At 31.3% G+C, this 23,290-nt stretch overlaps 1 protein-coding gene across 1 annotated transcript in view; it reads right to left on the reverse strand.

The window, feature by feature from the left end:
• Window positions 1-5,431: 5,431 nt before the first annotated feature.
• LOC148271826 (guanylate cyclase 32E-like) overlaps window positions 5,432-23,290 on the reverse strand; it is a gene marked incomplete at its 3' end in the record, with an annotated part of 72,788 nt that continues 54,929 nt past the window's right edge. The window contains exons 3-4 of the mRNA XM_088240883.1: window positions 16,909-17,026; window positions 5,432-5,581 (exon numbers count right to left, since the gene is read on the reverse strand). Of these exons, the coding sequence (XP_088097009.1) occupies window positions 5,432-5,581; window positions 16,909-17,026 (268 nt within the window). The remainder of the gene's footprint in view (window positions 5,582-16,908; window positions 17,027-23,290) is intronic.

A 23,290-nucleotide genomic window follows, 5' to 3' on the forward strand; every position in this document is an offset into this window, starting at 1 on the left:
TTAGATGTAAAATTATCAATATATATACAAAAAACATATGGTCTATTTTTGTTAACGGTTTCACCTAAAAACTAATTGCACTCCGATTGTCAAAGAAGTAAAACAATATTATTAGAACTTTTTAGTGGTAAATGTGTGTCTAAAAATACAAACAAGAAGAACATATATCTTTGGTTGAAGAATCGAATTCAATATATGGACATATTGGACAGCGGCCCTGGGAAAAAAATACATAATATCATCAATACAAACATTTGATGAAAACACTATTAAACCTCCTGATTGTTAAAGTACCGCATCAAATATGTGGAGTCCAATAAATCCAATTAATTATTTGAAAATGCTTTAAACTCCCAGAGTAAGAAATGGTGCACTTTCTTCATTTGAACGAATTTCCTCTTAGAAAAGTTATGGTTGCCTTCGATAGTCTAACTCCTTGACCTTTTTATTTTAGTGGATTAATAGGAAAACTTTCATCAAGTTGTAAGTATTAAGCTAAGTTAAGTATAATATTTAGATATTTATCTTACGTTTTCCAAAGACTGAAAAATATCTTAACCAAAGAAAAATTCAAAATAGTATATTACGCTTTAATCTAGTCTTGGATAACATATGGTATAATATGGTGGGGAGGAGTCTTGACGCGCATAGTCGCTCAGTAAAAATTGCACAGAAAAAAAATTAATTATAATAATTGACAAAAAACATGGACTATTTCCTAGTAATAAATTATACGTAGAGAGTGGACTCCTTAGTTTTGGAAAATTACATTTATTTCAGTGCCTGAAATATGTTTACTTAATAGGGAATTGTTTAGTAATAATTTAAATTGTATTAGTAATAGATCTGATAGTGTACTGTCAGTTCCAGAATGCAGAACTAAGTTCGCACAGAGGCACTCCTTACACTTGGTCCAAGATCCTTCAATCTTCTAACCAAGGAACTACAAAACATTAAATCACTGGTACAGTTTAAAGTAGGTTTTAGGTCATGGATTAGCATGGAAGGAGCAGATAGACACATTCTTAAAAAAAATGCATACTATTAAATTACTGCAAATAAATCATATTTTCATAATTTCAGCATATGTTAATTTGTTTTTTTTAAATATTTTTCTTTTCTTATCTTTTCTTTTCTTTTCTTTTCTTTTCTTTTCTTTTCTTTTCTTTTCTTTTCTTTTCTTTTCTTTTCTTTTCTTTTCTTTTCTTTTCTTTTCTTTTCTTTTCTTTTCTTTTCTTTTCTTTTCTTTTCTTTTTTTTTCTTTTCTTTTCTTTTCTTTTCTTTTCTTTTCTTTTCTTTTCTTTTCTTTTCTTTTCTTTTCTTTTCTTTTCTTTTCTTTTCTTTTCTTTTCTTTTCTTTTCTTTTCTTTTCTTTTCATGTCATACCATATTTATGTGCTATAAAGTTTTTAATAGTTAAAACAGGAATGGCCCACGCTCGGACGCTGTAGTCTTTGTAGGCACATTTTACAATTCATGTTATAGCTAAATTTTAAGATGTAATTTTCCAAAGTGTATTTGTGTCATTATATTTCTATGTAAAAAATATGTGTATGGAAATAAAAACAAATAAAAAAAACAGATACTATTTTTCTAGAGGTTAGTTTTAAGGAGTTGAACACTGATCAGAAATATTTATTCAGAATGTCGCCAAAAGTTGGCAAGCAGAAACACTGGAAGCATCTACCATGCAAAATAACTGAAAATAACAAACCGAATTTTACTTTTATATATCGGATCACTTGATCCAACTCCGCAGTTAAGAAAGCTAGCCAAGTTTTTCATAAATATTTCTAAGTACAATAAGTACAATAAAGCGCAATTCAAAAATAATTATTTATGCATCACAAAACTATTTTTAGATATAACAATTCATCAAGTACTTAAGAGATAATCTTAATGCTGTTATTTAATTAAATCTACAAAGAAATGCTTTTCTGGTAGGTATACCCAAAAAAACTCATTTTAGAAATGTTTTGTTTACGTAGCATAAAATTTAATTTGGCTGATTTCTTTTAGTAAACATGACAACTTTTTATCACATTGAAATTTTGAATTTCAAATATTGTTTTCAGTGATACCCTATTCAAGTTTTCAGAAAAAAAGAGGAACAAACGCTTTTGCACTGGCATGTAGAACAAATAGACATATTTACTCTAGCCGTATATTATATTTAGCAAAAGTTGATTTGCCTTTAAAAATTGGTAGTAAAGATATACCAAAATCGTGATATATATATAAATGTAGACATTCATGTACAAAAAAGAAATAATTAAAAGAAATATGAAATATCTGTAAATAATTAAAAGAAATGAAACTAATATTTTCCACCCAAAAGCCATACGAATTCAAGTCATAATTCTTTTATTAATAAGGCGATTTGCTTGCTGACCTCATAATATGGATATGTTCCCAAAGTCTCAAATAAATCATTTGAATGAAATATTCAAAAAAATAATAATTAGTAATTAAATAAACTAATTCTTGTTTTATTTGGAAGGTTGTTTAAACTGCATTAATTCATTGTTTTTGGACTGTCACCTGAAGCGTAAGACTGATCTGACTAATGAAGGTCAACTTAATGGCCAAGTTCTTTCGATTGTCACCTCTATAAGAGATCTTGGAGTGATCCTAGATAATAAACTAACTTTTCTGGAACACTTTGATAATATAGTAAACAGATCCTTAAAAATTTTAGGCTTTATTAATAGAACTACGTCTGATTTCCAAAGTATGCTTACACTTAAAACACTTTATTGCTCTTTAGTTCGCCCTATTCTTGAATATGCATCTGTAATCTGGTCCCCTCATTATGCTGTTCATATCAAGCGCCTTGAATCAGTTCAACATCGTTTTATAGGAAAAATTGCATGGAAGATGGGATTGGAAAGAGGAGACTATTCATATTCTGATATGGAGAGGTTTTTAAGCATATCAAGTCTTGAAAAACGCAGATGCATTGCAGATATAATCTGCATGTATAAAATTATGAACTGTCTCATTGATGCCCCTGAAATTTTGCAAAAGATTCTTTTTAACGTTCCCACCCGTAGACTAAGAAATAATGAAATGCTTTTCCTCGGTCACTACAGGACCAATTATGGTGCACAGTCGCCTTTGCCCAGAATGATCAGGCGGGTGAACGATCATCAAGATCTTGATTATTATGGTGTAAGGATGTCTTTCTTTACAAATCAGCTAAAGAATCTGTATAGTTAGCCTATGCTTTTTACTTAATCTAAAAAATCTATCATCTGTCTTTGCTGCTTATTTCTGTTCCTTATATTTTTTTATTCCTTTGTAAAAATTTCTTTTAATTGTAATGTTTATAATGGACTTTGTCCGTAAATAAATAAATAAATAAATAAATAAATAAAATACGGTGCATTATGTTTCCGAATGCATTGTCCTATGCACCACTGGGTGCGAGAAGAGGAAGGATGACAATGAATTTGAAGTATTTAACTGTTTTAAGTTACCAAATGACTTGAGTGTTTATTTTCATTGTTAATGAAGGAATATTTTGAAAGGAACAAATCAGTAAAAAAAACTAATAAATAATAAAGTTACATTATTTCAGATTGCACATACAATAAAAATATTTTCTACAAATTGCAGGTGCAAAAATTTGATTAAATAAAGGCGTTTAAGATATTTCTTAAGGACAACATATATTATTTGATTGCATAGCAAGCCAATGACAGGTCATAAGCCCTGTAAATGCCTAGACTTCCATATTCCCTTATTTAAGGTATTCTCCATCCCTGTTATAATTTGTTAGTATCAAATATACATAATATTTTGTGGTAAAAGTCCAAGAATTTAAACAATCATATATATATAGATATAGAAATGGGTTTTGGTAACGTGGTAGTCCTGTGGACTGACAGACAAAATGTCCGAGGCTCAAATCCTACTCTACCACAACTCGATTTCCATTTTTCCAGCAGAAATTATTTACGACTTTTAGAAAATGGTCTGAAAATTTAAGTAATTGATTAAATAATAAGAATTTAAGTATTAGTATTAGCAAAAAACAATATGTGAAGAGAGGAAGAGGGAGGGAGAGATAAAACTGGACTAGATGAGAATGGAAGAGGGAGAGGGATGGTTATAGTTGAATTTGATTCAGTGATCGCGTGAAAGAGTACAGTTTATAATCAAACAAATCAAGACTGGATATTTGTTGGCAGACCTAAGAATTTTAGGCATGGCGAAGTGAAAACTATAATTTCGTAGTACTCTGGTTTTCAGTATGAACAAGTTAATTTGGTTTTAAGTTTCTTGTAATGAATAAAAAAACGAAATTTCGACTGCCCTGAATACCTTCATTTTTCGACTGAATCGTTTGTTCGTTTCGACCACTATTTATGAACTAGACCAGTGTTCGGCATACCGAGGCTCGCGAGCCGCATGCGGCTCTTTTGCCACTCGAGTGCGGCTCAACGCAAGTTACACTTTTTGAAATTATTTAGTTACTACAGGTTCTATAGAATAACTTCTAGGACTATTGCCTTTTCAATTGAACGTAGTTATACAGAAAGCAGCCAGCCATAGAAAAGTGAAACTGAGATAATAGCCATTTTGTGAAAAGAGTGAATTATAAAATCTACACAAAAGTTGGAATGTTTTTGACTTTAACAAACGATAAGCAATGAAAACATAAGTTTTTTTAAAAATATTACAAACAAGCATCTTATTATATATTTGACCGGTTTAAATTTTTTTAAAGTACTATAAGATTTTTCTAGTTTTGTGGGTGTTTTCTGCGAATTGAGAAATGCCGTTTTTGTGATCGACATCTTTTTCCGAAGGTGATTAATACAGTTTTTTGTATGAAAGCGGTCTGGCTGTTTTTAACAAAAGATAGAATCGACCTTACTGCACGCGATAACATCAATATATAATTTTTCCGAAATTGTGGACTGGCTGCTTTCTGCATAACTACGTTCAATTATTGATGATATTCCAAATACTGTAATTGAATGCACGAAGAAGCATCATATAACTTGATGAAATTATTTGAATTTCAACATATGGAGCTCAAATTATGGCCGAAGTAAGAATGGTTTTTTTCTATTTTCGAATCAAAAAATAATCACAAGATGCTTTTTTACTATTGCATCATTATTTTGAATTTGGTGATCAAGATTGTCAACACTGTTGTTAAATCTCCTTTACATCACTAATTTAAAGAATGTTTACTCAATAACAAAGAGTAAATACAAAGATCTTCACTGCGTAATAAGGTTTGTTGGCTTTGAAAAGGAAACAGTTTAATGAAATGAAATTTGATTCTCAAAAGAAATCTTAATCGTCGTAATGCTGATCTTTGGCTCTTTTAACTAATGAGTTTGTTGACCACTGAACTAGACGATCGATAAATAAATACAAAATAAAAACAAAGACTTGAGAACTAATATATTTCTCACCTCTCTGCACAATATCATGCCTTCGTTGAGGGTCGTATATCTGGTCATCCACTGAGATAACGATGTATTCTCCGTGGTCGAGGAGTCGTCTCCGCTGCAGACAAGATACGAAGTCCACCAGCGCAATATGCTCTCCCAGGAATACGTACACTGTAACAAAACATGACGAGTTATTTTTTTTATCAGATATTTGAATTTAATTAATTAAGGAATCACGTTCAATTCGCACATATCCAGGACGAACTCGAGAAAGAATGATTTTCCTACGGAGCGTGTCATTATTATAATACCATTCTCTCCGGTCACGCAGACATTTTTTATCTCTCCTATACTAAATATAAAAGATTTGTTATGGACGTTGATGGGGGCTTATATGTTTGTGATAAATAATTATGTTTAGTTAAAAATATTTTTTATTAATATCCCTACAGAGATGAGGTAGAATTTTTTTCAAATTCAGGATTATGGATATTCGAGCGTTTACAGGGCTTATGACCTGTCATTGGCTGGGTTAAGTGGCCACTTTACGTTTTACAAAAATATATTTTACTATTTTTTTTTGTTTTTTCTATTTTGTTATAATAAATTATTATTAATTTCCATAACTTAATAAAAAATATATGGTCGGGTTTAATAATGAGTAATAGTTAAAATCGAAAGAAAAAGTTTTGAAAAAGTTTTTTTTTTTAATATTCTGTTTTTAAAACTGTTACAATTAATTTCGATTTTAAACTATAACTAAAGATCGAACAAATGAATGGTTTTTCTTTTTTTTTTTTTTAAGAAAAAATAAATATTTGCGTTCTTATAATTTACTTGAAACTGCGATTTGAAACTCTGACTTCTAATTCGTGAGTCTGAGACGCTAGTCTCGGAACCACAACCCGTTTAAAATTTTCTTTTTTTTCTGATTCTTTATCCACTAAATGTAAATTTTATTTAAGTTCAATTAATATTATTACTAAAAATTGCTATTGTTTTGTTAAAATCATAAGGTTTTGATGTAAACCCATATCAAAATATGTTTTAATTAACGGCATCCTGAAAAAATACATTTTTAATTTTACTTTATTACTGGGTATACATTGTCATGAAGCCAATTAAGAAAACTAATATATATTATGTATTCTACAACTTAAAAAATGTGTTAGACCTCAGTAATCTTCGTTCTGTGTATTTTGCACTCGTCCGATCAGTGGCAAAATGTGGTATAATAGGATGGGGTGGTTGTGTTCAGGCAATCTATAGACCGTTCATGATAACTAAAAAAACAGTTCTTAAAAAAACATAAATATCCTCCGATCTTTTCATCTGATTTATTGTTCAAAGAAGCCAAAGTCCTTTCAATTAGACTAATTTACTTAAGTCATGTCTGATCAACTTTCGGACCACTAGTAAACAAATAACAACAATTGTAACAAGATATTCCTCTAACGTGAATTACTACGTACTAAAGAGTAAAACAACTTTAGCTAAGAGGCCTTTTTTGTGGTAGGTCCAAGGATTTTTAATGTACTGGATCAGGTGACAAAGGAGTCTGAGTCATTTTCGAAATTTAAATCTGGTGTGAGTAATTGGTTTTCTCGAAAGGGAATGGATTACTGCGATAGAATGTGGGATAACTGGTGAACGACCAATATGTATTTATAAATGTAAAATGTAATAAGTGGTTTCATGTTTAAAGTGTTAATGATATGTATGAACTAAATATGTACGTATAAAATATAATATGAATGTGTATATGCGAATATACGCCAGTATACTCGACTCCACGCGGATTTTCTAGCGAGTCGGGGTAAGTTTACAGGTATGGGTCGTTCCTGATTGTGTCACTTTAAACTGTATTTCTGTCCCGTAAAAATGTATGTGAAATGTTATTAATAAATAAATAAATAAATAAAATTAACAATTTTAATAATTTACCGCGGAAAATGTATAAAATTTTTCCCTACAATTTAAGTTTATAACACGTCTGGTTATATTTCAAAGATATTTATTAATTCAGTTAATACTTTACACACAGTACAAGCACTAGGAAATTAACTTTATACAATATCGTTGGTTACACGGGTTGACAAGCACCGATTTTACAGATTGAGAGGCAGCGGAATTGTTATTCACAACAGGGGGTGATCTCGGGTTCCGGGTGGCCAAAACACGTGTGTGCCTCGGACAACCGAACTAGCTCTTCCTAGTAATATGATGTCTCGCACCGTATTCAGAAGTTAGCGAAAGGGCCGAACAGCCAGCATTCGCACTTCACTGACTAGGTACTCGGGATCAATTACTAGGATCTCGATTAATCAAATTATATGTCTGACCAAAGAACCCGGATGAGCCAAATAAGGCAAGCAACTAGGTTAGCAAGGGTTGACAGTATAATATGATTGTACAAGATCTCGATAAATCAAATTATATGTCTGACCAAAGAACCCGGAGGTGCCAAACAAGGCAAGCAACTAGGTAAGCAAGGGTTGACAGTATAATATGACTGTACGGGATGAGAGCCAAGGCATAGCCTAGTACCAAAGAGTTCCAGAAAAGAAAAGCAAGCTGGTTTGCTAGGAGAGTCCTGAGTGGGTGTCCTTACCAAAAAGTACCAAGAAGTTAGGTAAGCAGAAAGGTTAGAGGACGACCCGGAATACTCTGACTTCTGGGGCTAGAAATCCACCTTATAAAGGACAAAGTCAAGAGGGGGATGAGAAATTTAGGGGTCTCGCGGGGCCTGAGGTAAGCGCGGGTGGCTGGAGGGCATCGCATTGGATTGCGGCCGAATATACAAACCTATACCATATGTTAGAGGAGTTGTTTATACGTAACTATCTCGTAAGAAAAGGACAACAATTTGCGAAAAAAAAATTATAGGGAAAAAGCGAGTGCTATAAGTATCGATTGTTTTTATATTAAACAGGTGTTCTTTGAACCCTGTCACATCCGAAACCACGATGATCAGTATGGGCAAGAAGACATATTGGCATATCAAAAAAACATATTTAAAACGCAGAATTAAAAAAAAAAAATAAGCAAATGGTTGCTTACTTCTGCAGGAGAGAAGCAAGGGGGGCGTGGACATGTGGTTGACGGTGTATGAGACTTCCCCCTCTCCTCGCTTCTTCCTTGCAGAAGTAAGCAACCATTTGTTTTTTTTAAATATTTTATTTTTGTAAATTCTATTCGTTCTAAAAATTTATTTTAATGAGCCAATATGTCTTCTTGCTCATACTGATCATCGTGGTTTTGAATGTGACAGGGTTTAAGGAACACCCTGTATATGCATGTGGTGTTAAAGATGTTGTTATTTTGTAAATAAATAAAAATAAAATAACATGCTAAAAACACCTAAGTTCAAGCAGAATAACGTTCTAAATAGTATAATATTGTGAAGAATAATATTTCTAAGGATAAGTTTTTTACATTATTGGAATGAGTGGAAAAAGTAAACTGTCAGTCATGTGTAATAATTCCCAGTTTTCAGCTTCAAAGAAAGCGGTTGACACGTGTGGGATGCTAATTAACATGCGTAATTTACAAACTAAAATAAATCAAATTTACTCGTAATGTTCTCCATTCAAGTTTTATGAGACCAGAAAGCTAACACAATTATCATAAATAATATTTAAAAAAAAAATGTAACTATGCTTTAGAAAGTTCGCCCACTGTCATGGTAACTAGTTTGATATTGAATATAATTATAATCAACCCCTTTTTTGCTTAAAATGGATTCTATGTATTAAAATAAACTTTTCTCCCATGGTCATGTGAAGTACCGTAGGAAAAACAATTTTAAATGTACTGTTGATTTGAAAGGACGTTTTGTATGCATAAGATTTGATTTGCGCAACATTATGTGGGTGTAGAAATATTGTAATACATATATTAGTAGAGGTAGTGATGAATTTTGATATGCAACTTTTTATTCGTTTGAACACAGAGGGTCAAAACAAAGTAAACGAGCTTAAATATAACTTTCTTCATTTTATTCACGTGTCATGTCGGGTCCCCCCGACGTTGACGATCACTTGGGAGAAAGTTTCTCTATCCTGAGTGAGCAGTGCAAAACAGCTCCTTCACAGTTCTAATCCTGGTCCGTGCTCGGATGTTTCGCAGCCAGGAAAGCTCTTTTCTTCCGACCCCTCTACGTCCCTCGATCTTCCTCTTCATGACAAGCTGAAGTATGGCATATTTATCACCTCTCAACACATGGCCAAAATATGAAATCTTACGGAGCTTAACGGTGGTGAATAGTTCTCTATTAGTATTGGCTCTACTTAATACTTCATTGTTGGTTATCATATTGGTTTAAGCTATTCTAAACATTCTACGGTGGATCCACATTTCAAATGCTTCAAGGCGGTTTATGATATTAACTTTTAGAGCCCACGCGTCTACACCGTACAGTAAGACAGACCATTAATAACATTTGACCATTCGTTGTCTCAGGTTAAGGTTTATATTATCGTTAATATAACTTTACTCATTAAATATAACACGTATTAAACACGAAAATGATCTCACGAGGCTCTAAAATAAAAATTATTCTGTACCACGAAAGTTAAATTCTTATTATGGCTGAATTAATCGAAAACATCGAAAACAAAATCATCAATGACAAAAAATACTGCAACAGAACATAAGGTCAATCAATAAAAACCATGATGAATTTATTATTATATTTTTCCCTACAGAGATGAGGTAGAATTTTTTCAAATTCAGGATTATGGATATTCGAGCGATTACAGGGCTTATGACCTGTCATTGGTTGGGTTAAGTGGCCACTTTAAGTAGGTACTACAACATTCCCCTTTCCGCTTATTAGCGAATATCCACACAGGTAACATTTTTGATTTTTGTATATATGTTGCTAAACGAGAAACCATTCACAAGCGAGTTGGAGCGCCATCTATGAATTGATATGGAAGTTAAGTATTTTAATTAGCAGATTACTTTATTTTATGTAGTTAAGACTCTTCCGAGTTAAATTAAGTACTAGTAATTGCCTGCAGATGACTCTGCAATTTATTTTTACTTATATATTATTATTATGCTAGAAAAGTTACAAGTTTAACAAATTACAACAGGGATGGAGAATACCTTAAAGAAGGAAATAAATAAGTCTAGGCATTTACAGGGCTTATGACCTGTCAATGGCTGGTTTAAGAGGCCACTTTACACACTGTGTAACATTCACCATTTTGCCTATGTTTGAACATCCATATTACTTGAATTCTTCCATTTGTTGATTTTAGTGAAGTTAAAGAGCTGAAACCTTTATTGTTGTGAAGAGATTCACCTGACTGAATTATTTCACATACTAGGCAACGCCTGACAAAAATTTTCCAATTTTTAAACTTCTTCTTGGACCAGTTGATTTCATTACAATATTAGAGTTTGTTCAAATGTTTGAAGACAAAAGACTGGATTTCACCCCCTCGGGAATCGTTAAGATTAACAAATTACAACAGGGATGGATTCATATTCCATATTCCGATATTTAAGGTATTCTCCATCCTTGTTGTAATTTGTTAATCTTAACGACTCCCGAGGATGTGAAATCCAGTCTTTTGTCTACAAACATTTGGACAAACTCAAATATTGTAGTTACAAGTTTGTTATGATGTTATTTTAATTTTAATTGAGTGCTGGCTGAGTAAATTTTACATCACAAAAATTTGGACAAACTCAAATCATTATTGATTAAATTTGTTGTTTTCTAAATTCTGTTCTTGAATAATATAACTTTAACCATGGCACATAACGCATATTATTAATTATAAGTTTGAAATAATTTTTTGTCTAGTATTAAGTATTTTTATATTATAATCGTATTATTGTGAAAATGATTGTAGATTTCAATAAATAAATAAAAATAACTACGGACTGGTTTAAGTGATCACTTTACACATTGCACAACATTTGCGAGCTGTTTTTCGTTTATTTTTAGAGTGTGTGTTGAATCGAGGAAATTCTGTGAATGTTTCCTAGATGAATGAGGATATTGTGTAGTTATTTATTTTGTTTGTATTGCAACGTTCAAAGCGGAATCCGGGAAGTGCGGCCGCTATCCTAATTTAGAAATAACACCGTATTCCTTCACTGTCATACAGGGATACATGAATAAGGTGATTGTACCGACCATGCGTATTTGATTGATTACAAATTGACACTACCCAGTGAGGGGTACAATGAAAGCTTTTAAAGTTTCTACGTTTTGGTAATTTCGCTGTTAGATTGAAAAGAAATATTAAATTGACGGTAAACAAGTTTTTCTTTTTTAATTGATAGCGAATATGCGAAAACGAAGAAAGTAGCTTACCCGTCTTTCACCCACATACTAGGCAACGCCTGAAAATATTTTACAATTTTTATTCTACTTGAACCAGCCGGTGAAGTAATCTCTATTTCAAATTTTTTAATGTTAAACTAAATGTTTTCAAAATTCATTTATAAATAGAACCTGCAATATGTGTAGTCAGAAGTTAAATTGTGTTGATATTAATAACATATCTTTAACTTCCTTTAAAAATGAAATTTAAAAAAAAAAAACAAGTTATGCTGTTGCGCCTTGAATCCGCAGCCTATAATATGCAGGTTATGTGCAGTTCTGTATGTAGGTACGTAATAAATGTACACTGTGTGGTCAATTATAGTTGTATCATATATTATAATGTGCAACTGTGAGAAATGAAAGTATGACTAAATGTGAAATCACTGTGAATGGAGTTATACTAAAACAAGTAGAGGAATTGTGTATCTGGGAAGTATGTTTACGAAGGATGGAATGACCGTGAAAGATATTGAAAGGAGGGTGAGTGCTGGGAACAGAGTGAACGGAGCACTTAAAACAACCTTGGCAAATAAATGTTTGTCGCAAGAGGCAAAATTAGCAGTCCACAACGGAGTCCTGGTCCCGACCCTGATGTATGGGAGCGAGGTATGGACTTGGAAAAACAGGGATGAAAGTAGGCCGAATGCTGTTGAAATGCGATCTCTCAGGCGAATGTGTGGTAAAACTATGTAAGATAGATGCACAAATGTTGAGATCCGTACCTTATGTAAGACTGAGACAAGCATTATCGACAAAATCAAGAAAGGAGCTCTGCGCTGGTTTGGACATGTAGAGCGAATGGACAGCGAAAGAACGGCTAAGAATATTTACAATGCAAATGTTGAATGATGCAGAAATAGAGGTAGACCGAGAAAGACATGGCATGACCAAATCCAACAAATACTTGAAGATGGATATGTCAAAAGTCGGAAAAATCGGCGCGCGTGCATGAGAAGATGTATGAATGTAGAAGAAGCGAGATCTGTATGTAAAGATAGAGTGATGGGGCGTTCTATTTTCTCTGCCGTGACGTGATGGTTTTTGTTTGTTTGTTTAGTTTGTTGCAACTGTGTGACCAATATTCAAAAGTAAATATATTTTTAATAATATATTAAATTTATTAGTTGATCCAGTCTTTTGTCTACAAACATTTGGACAAACTCAAATATTGTAATGAAACCAACGGGTCCAAGAAGAAGTTTAAAAATTGTTGTCAGGCGTTGACTAGTATGTGAAGTAATTCAGTCAGATGAATCTCTTCACAACAATAAAGGTTTCAGCTCTTTAACTTCACTAAAATCAACAAAGGAAGAATTGAAGAAATGTACATTTTCAAACATAGGCAAAATGGTGAATGTTACACAGTGTGTAATGTGGCCACTTAAACCAGCCAATGACAGGTCATGAGCCCTGTAAATGCCTAGACTTCCATATTCCCTCATTTGAGGTATTCTCTATCCCTGTTGTAATTGTTAATCTTAATGACTCCCGAGGGGGTGAAATCCAGACTTTGTCTACAAACATTTGGACAAACTCAAATATTGTAATGAAACCAACTGATCCAAAAAGAAGTTTAAAAATAGAAAAATTGTATTCAGGCGTTGAATAGTATGTGAAATAATTCAGTCAGATGAATCTCTTCACAACAATAAAGGTTACAGCTCTTTAACTTCACTAAAATCAACAAATGGAAGAAATATAATATGGATGTTCAAACATAGGCAAAATGGTGAATGTTACACAGTGTGTAAAGTGGCCGCTTAAACCAGCCAATGACAGGTCATAAGCCTTGTAAATGCCTAGACTTCCATGTTCCCTTATTTAAGGTAATTTCCATCCCTGTTGTAATTTGTTAAATTTATAAATGTCTGCTGGATTTCCAATAAAATAAAAAAAATCATTTTAAAAAAGTGGGCACTTAAACAAGCCTATGACAGGTCATAACCTCTGTAGAACTGCAGATGCCTTCATTTTTATATTCTCTTTAAAATGTTATTTATCTCTGCTTTAGTATGTAAATCTAATTAGTTTATTTGAAAGATTGTTTAATTTCAAAATGTTATTGTGTTTTTTTACGTAATAGTTGTAAATGAAAGTGTATACGGCAACATTTTTTTGAAATGTAATTTGCCTGTTCCTAAATGAGTTTTATTTCGCAAAATTTCTCAGGGAATATTAAATTAAGTTCTGTGTAATATGAGCTCAAATCAATAATTTAATTTATTTCAAATTGTTAAGCTTTTTGTCGGAAGTTCGCTATAATTTGTTTGAAGCTTATAAGTATTTTATATTTTATATGTAAGTTGAAACGCGCAAAAAAATGTCAGGTGCCTTGTATTTTTCCATGTTTCAAGTTTCAGCAAACACCCCCCGAGTGCTAATTTTCAATTCGGAGAATTTAGGGCGGAATTTTATTGTATGCAGGGAAATTATATGACAGGCTATTTCCTACTTCGGTAAAAGTACAGCAGACTGATTCCATTCAATGAAAAAGAATGTTAAGGGAAATCGTTCAGGCGGAAATTCCAAAAATACACAATTATATACTAGCGAAGACCTACTTGTTTTCATCAATGAAAATTTTACACTTACTAAAGTTGTTTGTATTTAATTTCATATAAGGCAGTAAAAAATATGAAGTGAGAAAAAACATTTATGAAGGGAAAAAAATCTTAAATTAAAACTCAATGTTATTTATTTATTTTACACTTTTTGTGCGTACATATTTTATATGGGTACATAAGTGCTGAACAGGATTAGTAGACGGTACCACCTGTTTCATGTACCAATAAGTAAAACATCGTATGTTAAAAATGCTTTTTTTCGTTGGACTTTTTCAATGTACAATACAAAATTTAAAAATATAGATTATACGAACATCACTCTGTCTGATTTAAAATTTACACTAAAAATGTACTATGTAACTTAGTAGACATTATAATAATAAATATGTACAGCTCCCCTCCCCTCCTTATCCTCTCTTCAAGCATTTTTGTCCTTATCCCGCCCAATTTACAGTAACTTAATGTTCTTAAAATAAATATTTAAAAAATCCTTGATTATTGAGTACATGTAAATAACATTTTTATATGTATAAATTGTATGTATTTATTTGATTTGTAATATTTTCTTTACTAACTTTGTATACTATGTGGAAATCTGTTATTAGTTCTGAGTTTATAAACTATATCTGTTTGTTTACTAATAATATGTATGTAGAACTGTTGATTTCCCAAATAAAATAAAACACGGCTTTGCTTTTCTGTTGCTAGATTTAAGTACGTACTTGCATATACATAGATGAAATGAACACAATCGAGAGTTTGACATAATTTAGTTAAAATTAGATTTGTACACATACATTTTGTGTTTCGGATTAAATGAATGGTTTTTTTTTTCTATTATTTTTTTTTATAGAATTTTTTTTACAAAAGCATTCTTTTGAACAATTATATAATTCCCGCCAAACTGCAAAAGCAGTTTTTTTGCAGGAATTTCTCTCTTTAATTATTTTGGTAACACAATATAATAATTTATTGGACCAATGCGTGCGAGAACTTTTTTACTAATTCTGAACCATTATCGACTTATCATTGGCTGATTTATGTGGCCCTTTCACACACTGTGTACCATTCACCGTTCTGCCTTTATTTGAATATCTATTTTCCTTCAATTATTCCATCTGTCGATCTTTTGAAAGTTAAATAGCAAAATGTTACACAGTGTGTAAAGTAGCATCTTAAATCAGCCAATGACAGGCTATAAGTCTAGACCTCTATAAACCCTTTTATCCTAACTGTTTTTTTTATTCACAGATGTTTTGTTTCTTTTTTATATTTTTAATATTTTATTTTCACAAAATAATCATCATTATAATTCTCTTTCCGCACCTAATGGTGTATAGGGTACTGCATCGGTACACCAATCGAAGCGTATCTTGATCATTTTTGGTTACATGAAGGTAAGATGATCAGTCTTACGCTTTAGGTACCGGTCCAGGGACTATGAAATATTCTAGTGTAAAAACACCAATTTAAATAAATATTTTATTTCAACCATGTCGGGAATCGAACCGGACCACAATATATATTATATTCATCTTTATAACTTCTCAGGGGGTGGAATCCAGTCTTTGTCTCCAACTATTTGAATATTTTCGAAATTTTGTCGAGAAAAATTATATCCTTATCTTCGTCCACAATTAATGGTGCATAGGGCTTTGTGCTAGTATAATAATGTAACGTTTCTCGAACGTATGTTACATGCTTCCGGTGTCAGTCCAGGGACTAAGAAATATTGTAATGAGTTTTTTTTATTTATTTCAGCCTTGTCTTTAAAGCATTAACTTAGTAATCAAACATTTTATGTACTGTTAGTTAGAAGAATACCTTAAAAAAATACCATTATTTGAAAGCAAAAAACAATTTTAATAATAAGTATATTGTAGCAGATTATACACATTTTTCCTGCGGCAAATAAACATTTTTACGAATGTATTGTTTAAATTAAATTAAACATTTCATTTTGTGTTCATATTACATTGCATTAATGATTACAATATTATGTTTAATTATGCCAAAATACCACAATTGCATCAGTGTTGTGCGGCGCGGCAACTATATGAAAAACGTCCGAAAAATAATGTATTGGGCTGTGCCTATTTCTTCTACAAATTAGTTATAATTTTTGTTCGCACCTGCGCGTGGATTGCGCGTTTAGTACGGTGCTGGAAGCGAAATATCTATTTGGTTCTTTGCTTGCGATGGTACGAAATCAGCCAGTAACTAGTACGCGCTGGTCAGCAGGCGCAGAAGCGCCGGAGAGTGGATGCACGTGGGGAGTGTATTGATTTTATATTAGGTGATAGTGAAACTCCCCATTTTATAGCAATTATTAATGAAATAATTAAAACCTTATTTGTTTATAGTAATCTAAATGTTTGGTAGTATGACTGATAATTAATTAATTTAATCTGGTACATTATAAACATTAGTTGGCTAAATTAGGGGAAGCAATGGTTCCACGCGTTTTATGGATGGACCGCGCATGGTCTATACTCGTTTATCATTTGATTTAGTATTGTGTACTGAAATAATATATTTTATTTATTTATATCTACATGAAATAAGTGGCAAAGATATTTTTTCCTTACCCCTGGTCCTAGAAAACGTAGCTTCTACTATTCTCTCCATATCAGCGATGTGACGAGGAATGTAGTCAGAATACTGGTGCTGTGCAGTGATGGTTAATCCATGAATGGTTGCCAACTCCTGAAACAAAATGTTAATTAACATTATAATTGGCCACTGCTGACATTTTACTGTGTCTTGTTGGTGAAAGAATTTAGCTCTTGGAAGGCATCTAAATGAATAACAATAACTGAAAACGAAGGAAACAACATTGACAGATATTTAAATTGAGATAAAAAGAAGTGGTATTACTACCCTTGGTGTTGAAATTGTCAAACATAGTACCTACCCACTAACAATTTTTTCACTGACTTGATAAAATTTAAAAAAAAAAAAACCTTTAAATAAGCGGTGTTACATGCATGATTATGGAACTTATCTTTTGGTGACTTATATGAAGGGTATCGGAGTAAGCAAATTTTTAAAAAACGATAAATATAATCGAATCTTATGTTATTAAATTTATAAAATTACTCTAATGGACATAGACTATTGTAGTACAAGTAAATACAGTTTTTCCTACCATTCTTGTTTGCAATATGGTCATGGATATGAATGATAATATCCGATAAAGGCCCCCCATAAAACTTGTAAAACTCTCAGCGAAAGGGGCAATAAAAGTATTAGTGGTAAACTCAATTTAAATGGTAATAAATGTAATTGAACTGCGATTAAGTATGAGTGAAACCGATAGGAAACCGATAGTTTCGGGTATGTAGAGGAATGTAGAGATCTGGACGTTAACAGTGCTGCTGATCATTTATTGGCCAGTTTTAGTTACCAATATACACAATGCGTAACATTCACCATTCTGCCTAATGTTTGTGATTGAAACATTTCGAAAATTTTCAGATGTTGTATAAATGTGTCTAGTCAAAGAAAGCTTGATTTCACCCCATCATCCTTGATTTTAATTTCATTAGCTTCTTCTACCCCAGTTAGAACAATTTTTTTAATTATGTATTTAATTTTTTTTTTTATTATGGAAAACAACAGTTGCTATGTAAGAATACAAAAAAAATAAAATAGTACATCGATCCAGTAAAAGTTTTTCACAAATATAATGAGATAACATGTTACACAGTAAAGAGAAAAATAATATATTATAAAAGACACGAGAAAAAAAAGAGCCCGTAAGAAGGTTATAGGTTAAAGATGAGGAAATTGAGTGGAGGAGTGGAAGAGGGGGATTTTTATAATATAATTCAAAATTTTTACATTATAATAAAATAAACATATTTAAAGGAACATAAACTTATTACACACTGACAAATGTTTCATTTTACAGTGTTTCAAAAAGTTTGTATTAAAAGTATCTAAATGGGGATAAAGTTAATTAATTTTTTATGTATTTTTGGTTTATTACTTCCCCCTTAGATTGAAAGATCTATGCTTTCCGAAACTATATAGACCGCTTGAAATTATTTTGGTCTCATAACAAAGTGTTTAATTGAAAAAAAAAACTTTTATCAATTTTGAAACCACTCCTCCACATATACGAAAACTATTTTAAAGACCACTGGTCTTCCTGTCGGTTTCGCTCATTCGCTCAACAAAAAAATGTTCTAAAACATTTTTTTTTAAACCGCGATTCCAACTCTTTCATTGCTACTTTGACTGAGAATTTAGAATAATGTATGGTAGACTCATGTCGAATATTATCATTCTTACTAAAAATCATATTGCTATTACACAAATGGTAAAAAAATTGTGTCAATTTACTTGGTTTAAATTCAGTACTTTTATCAACTATGTAAATCCACCGATAACCATCTGTATAATTATTACTCTAAAATTGATTGATCACAAATCATTTGGCATTTTAAAAATATTCTTGGAAGTTATTTTAATTTTGTCAGCAAATAAAAATATCCCTGAATTACAATCGAAAATCTAATATTAAATTTAAAGTAGATGAAAAATATTCTCATAACTCATTTTAAATAATATATTAAGAGATAAATATTGTAATAAATAACAAATATAGAAAGAATTCTCTCTCGCAACTTATTAAAAAAATTAATTGAGAGGTGAATTTTGTAATAATCAAACCAATGTAGATAGAATTATCTTTAAATTAATTATTATTTATTATTAATGTTTGTTTTTATGGTAAAAATGATAATAAATGAAGAAAAATTCTTTAAGTAAATACTTTATCTACAAATAAATAATAAAAAATGTAAAATAATGTCAAACCTGCTTTTTATACAAGCAACAATGTTGGTAAATTATTGCTTAGTAATAAAGATGAAAATAGTTTATTAAATAATTACGGTGTTTACCAATTAAAATGAAATTTTTGTCCCACTTTTAACGTTGGAAGGATATTAAGAAATTTTGATATTTGTGTAAAAGAATTTATCTGAATTGATCAATTAATTTAAACATAAATGTTATTACATATTTATATAAAGCCGCTTACTGACTTTTCTATGTCAACCAGTTTCAAGACGAACCCGTCTCTTCGTCAGGACACCAATCAAACTCACTATACACCTTCACCATAGTTGTTGCCCAAAAATATATAACCAACACGACATGCATTTTCATAAGCACATGCACTGAATAGGACAAACATGCACTGATTAAATTATGAAAATATTCTGTTGTTTGAGAATTAATGAAAAAAGTAGAGGGGTTGGAGGGAGGGGGTAAGCTTAATAGGTTTAATAGGGTGACCATTACAGTGGAACATCGTATAAAGGGCTATATTGGAAGTTTGTTTGATTATTGATCAAAGGAACATTATTTTTTAATGCTTTCCTAACGTGAAATAATTCCATATTATTTACTTTTAATCCTTTATTATTTGTATGTAAGATTTACTCCTGTATTTTTATTAAAGTCGTGATTTAAATTGATTCTGTGATTTGCGAATTCAGGGAAATTATTATTGTGAAGACACCTCATATGTTCTTTATCACGAATATCAACATTTCTTAATGTTCTTGCAACGTAAACTGAAGGACAAGAATTGCATTTTAATTGATAAAAACCTGAATTATTTAATAAACTATTTTTTTCTTTATTATTAAGCATATAATAATAATATAATAATTATGTAATTTACCAATATTGTTATTTATATGTTGGTTTGCATGTTGGTTTGATTGGTGTCCTGACGAAGAGACGGGTACGTCTCTAAACCGGTAGACATAGAAAAGTCGGTAAGTGGTTATATACAAATATTTAATAATATTTATTAAAAGGTTTGACCACAAAGTTATTGCTTTAAATATTAATAATACTTTAATCATGACTTTAATAATGTAGTAATGATACATGAGTTAAAATCTTACATACAAATAATAAAAGGTTAAAAGTAAATAATTTATATTAGAAAAGCTTTAAGAAATAATGTTTCTTTGATCAATCATCAAATAACATTTCAATACAGCCCATTATACAATGTTTCAACGTAATGGCCACTCTTTACCTATTATACTCACGCCTCACCCTTCAACTCCTCCCTCTTTTTTTCTACTATTTATCCCAAAATATAAAATAGCCTAATAAGTGCACGTAAACGTTGCCTATCAAAATGCCTGACTTGTTGGATTTATATTTTTGTGCAACAAATATGGTGAAGGTGTATAGTGGGTTTTGCATGTTGTCTTAATTGGTACTTTAAAGAGACGGGTATGTTTTGAAATCGGTAGACATAGAAAAGTCGATAAGTAATTATTTACAAATATTTAATAACGTTTATAATTATTATTTAAATCTCGCCGCATAGTACGTGCAAAATAGAGTAATACGTAAAAAGGGTCATCTTTCAAACTATTTAATTGATGTCTCAAATTTTTTCAGTTTGTGCATATATTTGACTATTCATTCCCTCAGTTTGAGCTTACGAGGCTTTAAGTTTTAGCTTACGGGAATTTAATTACAGGGATAGCAATTCGCTTAATTTTAACAGATGAAAATGACCCAGATTTATCGTTCATACCACGATAATAAGGCTCAAATTCCCGTGCGCGAGTTTAAGTGACCGAATTAATTATTATTAATTAATTATTATTATGAGAACCGCTACGTGGCAATAGTTTGAAATCTATCGATCTATTTATCTATCTTCTATCTATCTATCTATCGATCTATCTATCTATATATATATATATATAAATATATATAAATATAAATTAATCGCCGTGTTGTGTCTCGCAAGAGCTCAAAAATGGCTGGATACTTGCGTTTTTTTTCTATATTTTCAAATTTACTCTAGGTTAACAAAAAATAACCTCTTCAATATGTTTATAATGGACTTTGTCCGTAAATAAATAAATAAATAAATAAATAAATAAATTTAGTAGAAAAAAAGTTAGAATCATTTATGTGATTTCATCGATTTTCCAGGGTTGCATTCACCTAAAATGCATAAATTGAAACATTCTGAGGATGTTGTTTTTTTGAATATTAATTTTTATTTTTATTTAAACGTTTACAATCAGCAATTATTTTTAATGGATGCTAAATTGAATAATTTCCTTACAATTTCTTAATTTCTACTTATTTAGTTATTTTGAATGGATTTTTCGAATTGCTTTAATAATTTTATCCGACTTTTGATACATTAAAAAAAACGGATTGTTACACGAAATGCACCACTGTTTGTAAGTAAACCAGAGTTTGAAAGTTGCAAAAAGAATTTTATGTTTCAAAACAATAAATTGATGTTTTAGAATTCAACCATAAACAAGTACCTACCTTAATTCATTATCTGAATATTAATAATTTTAGTTTTGAAATTCAATCATACACAAGTATCTGGGTACCGATTTATCAATAAAATAACTTTTTTCTTTTATCCGGACAGTTTTTGCACGTTTTAACTACACAATCAGGTATTTTTCTTTACATTAACTTTGGTTTCGAATTAAATGTCAAGGTCACTTTAAAACCTGGCTGAGGGTTAAAGAATGACTAAATTAGCGTTGGGCGTCAGTTGAGTGTCATAATTTTAGAGGGCTCAGGGTAAAACGCAGTCTGACTTTTCTTCATTAACACAAATTCCGGTATTTTCTCTGCAGTGGCACTAGAGCAGTGATTTTTGCACAATTTTGGTTTGAGCACAACGAGGCCTTTGAGCCAATCACTTGAGGATGTAAAGCAAAAAACTAGCCCTTATTACGAATATATAAACAGCTCCAAAAAGTCCAAAATAAATAACGTGTGTCCTTATTTACGAAAAAAAGTTTGTTCAACAAGCTTAAAGTGGCAAGCCAACGTTCGGGCAGGACAATGTCTGTCTGGTCCGCTAGTTAAAAATAAATCAATGGAAAATATAAAATGTTCTTCTACTGCTAATATTGTTTTGTTCAAAGTTGGTTGTTTTGAATTGTTTTGAATTTGATTCCAATATAAAGTTTAAATTTTCTGAGCGTCTTTGGCTAACCAACCGAAATTTAAGTTTAAGTTAATTAAAAATAATATTCATCTTTCAAACTTTTAACTTGGACAATAATTTATTTTGAATTTTATTATCTTCAAAACTAAGGTATTTTCACAAGTCAGGAAAAGGGTTGATAATATAACATTAATTTAGAGCGGATTTTAACGGTTCTAATGATATTTTTTTTTAATTCTAATGATATCAATGTATTCAAAGGAGGTTTTCATTTATAATTTCCAGGTTTAAAAATAAGCATATACAAAACGGCCCGCAGTTGGCATCGCGTCATTTTGACGTCACCCGTTATGACGCCGACTGCGCTTCTAATATACAGTGCGTACAAGTTTGGCGCCAAAACTTCATACTTACTGTTTATCCCACAGGTCGCGAAACGTCTTGTTTTCTTTTTTTCAATTATTTTGCAATTAAATTCTTTAAATTTATCCAAATTGTTGGGATCAGAAAGGATATATGAATGTAGGCCAATCCGGAACATCTAAGAATTTGCTCATGTGGAGAGGAAACTACTAAAACTCTTCAAGAGAAGCTGGCTTGTTGACAGTAGTCAACAGGCCTTCCGTTCCACTAGAGGAGTGTTCGGCATTTCGTTCCCTACTTTGGTTTATTTTACCAATTGCCTGCACTATATTGACCATGTATGATACTACCTCTCGTGTGGGTTCTTGTAGACAAGGACTAGATTCAACCCTGTTTGCTTTCTGCAGCCGATACACAATTTTTTTTTTAAACAGTGTAAATCGACTGTAAAAAGTCCTTGTATTATTTAATTATTTTATAAAAACGATTGTTCTACCCGAAAACATTGGCTTGCTTGCTATAAGTTGGTTGAACAAATGTTTTTTCGTAAATAAGGACACACGTTTGTATTGGACTTTTTTGAGCTATTTATATATTCGTAATAAGGGTAAGTTTTTTGTTTTATCTTCTCA

Source organism: Micrasema longulum, unplaced genomic scaffold (genome assembly GCF_059751315.1).
Source record: "Micrasema longulum isolate JH-2025_06_02 unplaced genomic scaffold, ASM5975131v1 h1tg002635l, whole genome shotgun sequence".
In the NCBI taxonomy this organism is placed as follows: Eukaryota; Metazoa; Arthropoda; class Insecta; order Trichoptera; family Brachycentridae; genus Micrasema; species Micrasema longulum.